Source organism: Carlito syrichta, unplaced genomic scaffold, assembly GCF_000164805.1.
Source record: "Carlito syrichta isolate Samal-C Ts95f unplaced genomic scaffold, Tarsius_syrichta-2.0.1 Scaffold135736, whole genome shotgun sequence".
Taxonomy (NCBI): Eukaryota; Metazoa; Chordata; class Mammalia; order Primates; family Tarsiidae; genus Carlito; species Carlito syrichta.
The window spans coordinates 52324-59217 of record NW_007079832.1 but is presented as its reverse complement, the minus strand read 5'-3'; the positions used below and the strand labels follow the sequence as shown (position 1 = coordinate 59217).

At 62.9% G+C, this 6894-nt stretch overlaps 1 protein-coding gene across 1 annotated transcript in view; it reads right to left on the bottom strand.

The window, feature by feature from the left end:
- Nucleotides 1-6537, bottom strand: part of SFXN2 (sideroflexin 2) — an 8850-nt gene extending 2313 nt beyond the window's left edge. Inside the window, exons 1-8 of the mRNA XM_008049549.1 lie at nucleotides 6363-6537; nucleotides 6061-6231; nucleotides 4426-4524; nucleotides 2758-2833; nucleotides 2442-2527; nucleotides 1130-1190; nucleotides 776-842; nucleotides 260-332 (exon numbers count right to left, since the gene is read on the bottom strand). Of these exons, the coding sequence (XP_008047740.1) occupies nucleotides 260-332; nucleotides 776-842; nucleotides 1130-1190; nucleotides 2442-2527; nucleotides 2758-2833; nucleotides 4426-4524; nucleotides 6061-6231; nucleotides 6363-6523 (794 nt within the window). The 5' untranslated portion in view covers nucleotides 6524-6537. The remainder of the gene's footprint in view (nucleotides 1-259; nucleotides 333-775; nucleotides 843-1129; nucleotides 1191-2441; nucleotides 2528-2757; nucleotides 2834-4425; nucleotides 4525-6060; nucleotides 6232-6362) is intronic.
- Between the last annotated feature and the right edge of the window lie 357 nt (nucleotides 6538-6894).

Here is a 6894-nt window from a genome sequence, read left to right as displayed (position 1 = left end):
CGAGGCCCACGTGGGACTCCAGACTCGAGACTCGAGCCCTGGGGGGGGGGGGCCCCGGGGGGGGAGCCCCGAGGGGAGCCCCCCGCCATGGCCGACCAGCTGGAAGAAACACAGGGGCCTCCTCCAAGGCAAAGGGCCCGTGAAACCGGCATTGAGGCCTAAGCAGAGGCCCCCGGGGACGAGGATGGGCGGTGTGAGGGGGATGGGCATGGTGGCCAGGCAAGGCCGGGCTGCCAGCACAGGGCGGGGGCACCCGCGGGGAGTAGGAAGGAGACCACGCACCGGCATGAAGTGCCGTTTCTCCAGGCGCTCCATGAGGACCGGCAGCAGGACTGGAAGAGCCAGGAGGCCAGGGGTCAGACTGGCCGAGAGGTCCCCATCCCCCAAAGCTCCAGAAACACTCGCCGTCTGGGAGACGCGCCGAAGACGACAGGCCCAGCCGCCCCAGAGCACAGGGCTCCCCAGACCGTACCCCGTGAGAGCAGGACCGGCCGCAGGGCTCGGGGCCTCCCGGCACCCAGAAGCACCCCTGAGCTCTCGCGAGCCCTGTGCCTCACACCCTGCAACACGCCCTGCCCAAGCCAGCCAGGGCGGGATGTGTCTGTCGCCGCCCACGGCCGTCCCGGCACCCACACCGCGTCTTGCGCCAGACACGGGTGCCCAGTGAGTGCTGGCTGAGCGAAAGCAACCCTCCCCCCCAGATCTCGGACGAGTGCGTGTTCTGGGGGCCCGTGCGGGTCCCCTAGGCCCCCGACGGGAGGCATCCCCGTCTTACCCATGCCGGGAGCTGCCATGGTGACCCGGGAGATGACCACCTGGGCAATGCCTACGGCCGCGGCTCTCTGAGGCAGAAGAGGGCTGGTCAGGGCACGCCCTGGGCGAGCGGCAGAGGCGGAGAGATGGACCCGCTGAGCGTGGCCTCACCTGCGCCCCCCGCCCAGCCAGGCGTTCCGCTTTGGGACCAGGCGCAGGCGTGGTGGAGAAGGGCCAGGCGTGGCCCGTTCTGAAAACATGCAGGGACACACTGGCGGGGCCAGGGCGGAGTCAGGGAGGCAACAGACTCGGCAGGAGGAGGGGGCAGGCCCGAGAGGAACGCCCTCCTCCCGCCCCAGGGGGTGGCCCTGCTCACCCGGGAGTGACCGACGTCCTCGTGGTTCTCGTCCCGCACGCAGACTCCCTGGATGAGCTCCCTAGACACACACGGGCCCGTGGGCTCAGGAAGGGGCGCTGGAGGTCTGCCAGCCCCGCAACCTGCCAGGGCACCCGAGCTCTCAGAAGCTGCCCCGCCCACCAGCGAGCGGCGCCTCTGGGCAGTGGCTGGGGGGGCAGGCCCAACCCCGAACCCCGGACCGAACCCCGAGGCTGCAGGGAACGTGTGTGCCTTTGAGCACCGGCCGTCAGCCTCCCTCAGCCTGTTTTCCTCGTCTGCAAAGTGGAGACAAGCCCAGCACCTGCGTCACGGAACCTGGTGAGGACCAAACGAGATGCACCTGGCACAGGGCAAACTCCACAGGCAGCGGCCACCGGGCTGTGACCTCAGGCCGCCGCTTCTCTTTTTAGAGACAGGGTCTCTGTCGCCCAGGCTGGAGTGCCGTGCGGTGATCATAGCCCACTGCAGCCTCAAGCTCCTGGCCTTGAGTGACCCTCCCGCCTCAGCCTCCCAAAGTGCTGGGATTGCAGGCGTGAGCTGCCGTGCCTGGTCCCTGGATATTACATCTTCAAAGCCTCATAACGGAGGGTCATCTGTGCTGCTCCAGTCAAGGAACAAAAACCGTGAGACACACGTGTTTCTCCTCGACCTTTTCTGCCAAAAGCTTAGAGCAGGGTCACTGGAAGACTTCTCTCTAGTCCCGTGGCTTCTTTTTCTGTTTTTGAGTTGGAATCTCACTCAGTCGCCCGGGCTGGACGGCAGGGACATGCTCACGGCCACCGCAGCCTCGACCTACTGGGCTCAGGTGATTCTTCTACCTCAACCTTCCAAGTAATTGGACCCACGGGTGTACACCACCACGCCCGGCTAATTTGTTGGTTTATTGTAGAGGTGAGGCCTTGCACTTTGCCCAGGCTGGTCTTGAACTCCTGGATCCAAGCAGTCCTCCCGCCTCCGTCTCCCAAAGTGCTGGGGTTAGGACTGTGAGCCACCGCACCCGGCCTCTTGTGGCTTCTTTCAAAGCTTCCAGGCTCTGAGCCATCTAGGGACCCCAGCTCTGTTATGTGTACCTCTGTGAGGACACGACTTGGCCTAGGGCCCACAGGACCGTCCCACGTCCAGCCTGCTCCACCCGGGACAGGACCCCAGCATCCCCACCACAGATGAACCCCAGGTCAGCCGCTGCCCCTAGGCCATCCCCGCCGGCAGTCCCTTCTCAGGAGCCCCCACCTTGGCTTCCCGCCCGTGCCCCCAGCCTCGCGGTCGTAGGGGGAGGAAGGGCAGTACTCACTGCTGTCGCATCATGGGGATATTGACGCAGTTCGCCGCGGCCACCGCCGCGAAGGGCACCCAGCGGCCCACCAGGGGCTTTGCTCTCTGTGGGACGATGGGAGCGGAGGGGCTGAGGGGCTGCAACCCAGCTGCCACCCCCACACCCGTCTGGGACCCCCGACGCCCTCAAAGGCCACAGCGGGTCACGTAGGGACAGCCCTCTTCGGGTTGGCTCTGGCCATGCCCTGCTCTCCTGGCCAGCGGGAAGGAGGCAGAACTTCTAGGACTCTGCTGCCCCCACGTGGCCACCTCGCCCACGGCGGCCCGGACCCTACCTTAGTCAGTGCGTTCATGCCCACGGCAGTGGCCACGGCGGTGGTGGTGGCTGTGACGTACGAAAGCGCCATCTGCCTAGGTGAGGACAGAGAGGCTTGCCGCGGGAGCCTCACGGCTGGGGGCGAGGCCACGGCCCAAGGAACACCGTGGTTGGCCAGGCCGCATGCCTGCAGCCTCACATGGTCTGTCCCCAGCCTCAGCGTGTGACCCTGCACCTATGCTGTCCCAGTACAAACCCCCCACCTCCCCATCCGGGCCTAGTTTTTAGGACTATTTTTTTCTTTTTTTTTGAGTTGAAGTCTCACTCTGTCGCCCAGAATGGAGTGCAGTGGCCACTCCCAGCCACCACAGCCTCGACCTGCTGGGCTCTGGCGATCCTTCCGCCTCAGCCTTCCGAGTAGCCGGAACTATAGGCGTGCACTACCACGCCCGGCTGATTTTTTTTTTTTTAATTTATTGTAGAGATGAGGTCCCGCCAAGTTGCCCAGGCGGGTCTTGAACCCGCGGGCTCAGGCAATCCACTCACCTCAGCCTCCCAAAGTGCTGGGATTACAGGCTGAGCCACCAAGCCCGGCTAGGACTTTATTTTTATTTTTTGGAATCGGAGTCTCACTCTGTCTCCCAGGCCAGAGGGCAGTGGTATAGTTGCGGCTACTGCAGCCTTGACCTCCTGGGCTCAGGCTATCCTCCCACCTTAGCCTCCCGAGTAGCTGGGACTATGGGCGTGTGCCGCCACGCCCGGCTGGTGTTTCTAATTCTTTGTGGAGACGAGGTCTCACTATGTTGCCCAGGTTGGTGTCGTACCCCCAAAGGGTTCAAGCGAGCCTTCTGCTTCAGCCTCCCAAAGGGCTGGGATCACAGGCATGAGCCACCGCCCTTGGCCTTTTTCGGGACTTTAACACGCCAAGCTCCTTCCTGCCTCGGGCCCTCCGCCCCGGCTGCTCCTCAGCGGGGATCTTTCTCTGAGCTCTCCGCTGCTGAGTCCACATCCTTCCGAGCTCCACTGTATGGCATCTCTGCAGGGGGACTTCCCGGCTGGCCTGGCTACAGACACCCACTCTGCTGCTCTCTGCCTGGTCACCCTGTGCGCGCTCTGAATGGCAGCAGGCAGCCTGATGATCTTAGAAGACCCCAAACTCCACCAGGACAGGGGCCACACGTGTCTTGACAATGCACCCCAGCACGTAACACACACCTGAGAAATATCTGTGGGACGGATGAGCGCATGTATTCTGAATGGGCCCGTGAAGACGACACGTCCCATTCAGTTTGGAAAAAATGTGGCCAGGTGTGGTGGCTCACACCTGTGATACCAGCACTTCGGGAGGCCAAGGCAGGAGGTTTGCTTGAGCCCAGGAGTTCAAGACCAGCCTGGGCAACATAACCAGACTTCGTCTCACCAAAAATAAGAAAATCGGTCAGTTGGTGGTACGCACCAGTAGTCCCAGCTACTCGGGAGGCTGAAGTGAGAGGCTCGCCTGACCCCAGGAGGTTGAGGCTGCAGTGAGCTGTGATCCTGCCACTGCACTCCAGCCTGGGCGACAGTGAGATCCCTGACTCAAAAAACACCAAACGAACTTCCAAACGCTGGTAAAGGCTGACTGGGTCTCCTGCCCAGTGCAGCACCCCAGAGAAGGCCGGCGGGACCTCGGGGCCAGGGCTCCTACCTGACGGTCGTGGGGGAAGCCGCATTCCTGTTGGTGTAATTGACCAAGGCATTGAAGGACTGGTTCACCCACTGCCAGAAGATCACGGCCGGCACCGTCCTACAGAGGGAGGCCAGGACAGGAGGACGGAGTCAGATGGGAGGCAGGGCCGGGCACACCAGTGAAAACACGCGCCCCGCAGTGCCCTGGCTGCCCACGCTGCCACGTGCTCCTGGCCTTCCGGCCGACTGCTTGGACTAGCGTTCCTCCTCTGTTGAGGGAACTTCCTCCTGGGACCTTCTCTGCCCTCCTCTGCCTCCCCAGGCCCAGCGAGCGGGTCCTGGCTCCCTGATCCCCCAGCCACAACTCAACTCACCGAGCAGACCCGGCACTGTTTCCTTCTGGTCTCCTCAACAAAAGTGGGAGCTCCTGGGGGAGGGGCTGAAGCCTATCCATTCCCAACACCTGGCCCAAAGCGTAGCTCGGTCATTGAACAAATGAGGGCACCGTGGAGGGGCGGGGAGGCAGGAGGGAGGAGGAGGAGGAAGAGGCGGCAGCTACAGTGGAGGCTGACTCCCCAGCTAAGTAGGGACACGGGGTCTTTTTTTATTTTTAAATAGAGTCAGGCCAAGTGTGGTGGCTCCCACCCGTCATCCCAGCACTTTGGGAGGCGGAGGCAAGAGGATGGCCTGAGCCCAGGGGTTCAAGACCAGCCTGGGCAACCTGGCGAGGCCTCATCTCTCCAATAAATCAAAAAATCAGCCGGGTGTGGTGGTGTGTGCCTGTAGATTCAGCTGCTTGGAAGGCCAAGGTGGAAGGATCCCCTGAGCCCCAGGGGTTGAAGCTGTGGTGGCCATGACAGTGAGACTCCGACTCAAAAAAAACGGGGGGTTGCTATGCTGCCCAGACTGGTCTCAAAATCCTGGGCTCAAGCGATCCTCCTGCCTCGACCTCTCAAAGTGCTGGGCTAACAAACATGAGCCGCGGTGCCCAGTCCCTTCCTATTTTTTGCATTTGGATGCTACATTATGAAATAAAACTCACTGCGGAATAAGTACTTGACTTTTTAAGGTTTTTCTAGAGACGGGATCTCACTGTATTGCCCAGGCTGGTCTCAGTCTCCTGAGCCCAAGTAATCCTCCTACTTCCGCCTCACAGAGTGCTGGGACAACAGGCGTGAGCCACTGTGCCTGGCCTGGAATAAGGGCTTCGTAAGGATGGAATCAGGACTGCAGGTGGGTTGCGAGCTCGAGGAGGCCTCCTTGCTGAGAAGCCAGGCCTGTGTGACCTCCGATGAGCCTCTCGGCCGCTCGAGAACTCAGCTCTTCACCTGTGGGAGGGAACGAGCATCCTCGTGTGTGTGTGTGTGTGTGTGTGTGTGTGTGTGTGTGTGTCTGCTGGGGTCGGGGTCTAGGAGTGATGGACAAGGAGGGCTGTCATTACTTTTTGCTTTTTGAGTCGGGGTCTCACTCTGTCACAGGCTGGAGTGCAGTGGCACGATCACGGCGCACCACAGCGTTGACCTCCTCCGCTCAGGCGATCCTCCAGCCTCAGCCTCTCAGAGTGTTGGGACTATAGGTGTGCACCACCACACCCGGCCTGGAGGGCAGTTACTTGGATCACGCCGGCTGCAGCCCCCCTGCGAGCCTCGCCCACCTGTAGAACTGCAGCATAAAGCCGGTGATGACCATGCCGCCAGGGACCTGGAAGGACATGCGCCCGATGATGTTCATCTTCTCCCCGGTGTCCGGGTGGAAGGCCGAGTCATACAGCTTCTTGGCATACAGCAGGCGCTCCACGTGCGTGCCCGGGGGCACCGCGCCCATCCTGCCAGTCAGGACAGCAGTCGTTACCAGGTGCCGCCTCCGCCTCCCGTTCCTCTCTCCCTCCCTTGCGCCCCCATCCTCCACCTCCAGGGGGCCCCGTGAGCCTCGCGGCCACCACTCCACGCCACGCACCGGCTCTTTCCCACCATCTCCTTGGCCCAGTCCAGCTCCCGCTCGGGCACGAGCACTGTGCGGGGGTCCGTGATGCTGAAGAAGTGCCTCACCCGCCCCAAGAAAGTGCGCTGGTCCCACCGGGGAGCGTCGATGTCAAAGCCGGACGGGCTGGCCTCCATCTGGCCCACGCAGCCTGCGGGAGGGAGGAGGTGAAGCGCCGTCCCCCAGACCGCACCTGCCCCGTCACCAGCTGCCAGCTCCCTGTGACTCGGCCCGGGGCTGGGAGTGGCCACAGACGGAGCCCCTGGGCAGCAGCACGCCCCACGGGCCTGCTGGCGGAGAGGGGAAAGGGCCGTAGGTGCCCGTCCCGGGAGCTCAGGGTCCGGCTGGGAGCAAGAGCCTGCCCGCTCAGCAGTGGGGAACGCCCCCTCGGCTTCCGGCAGGGAGGTGGGGAAGGTAGCCCTTGGGAAGACACCCAGAGGCCGGTGGCTCGTGCCTGTAATCCCAGCACTTTGGACTTTGGGAGGCTGAGGTGGGAGGATGGCTTGGG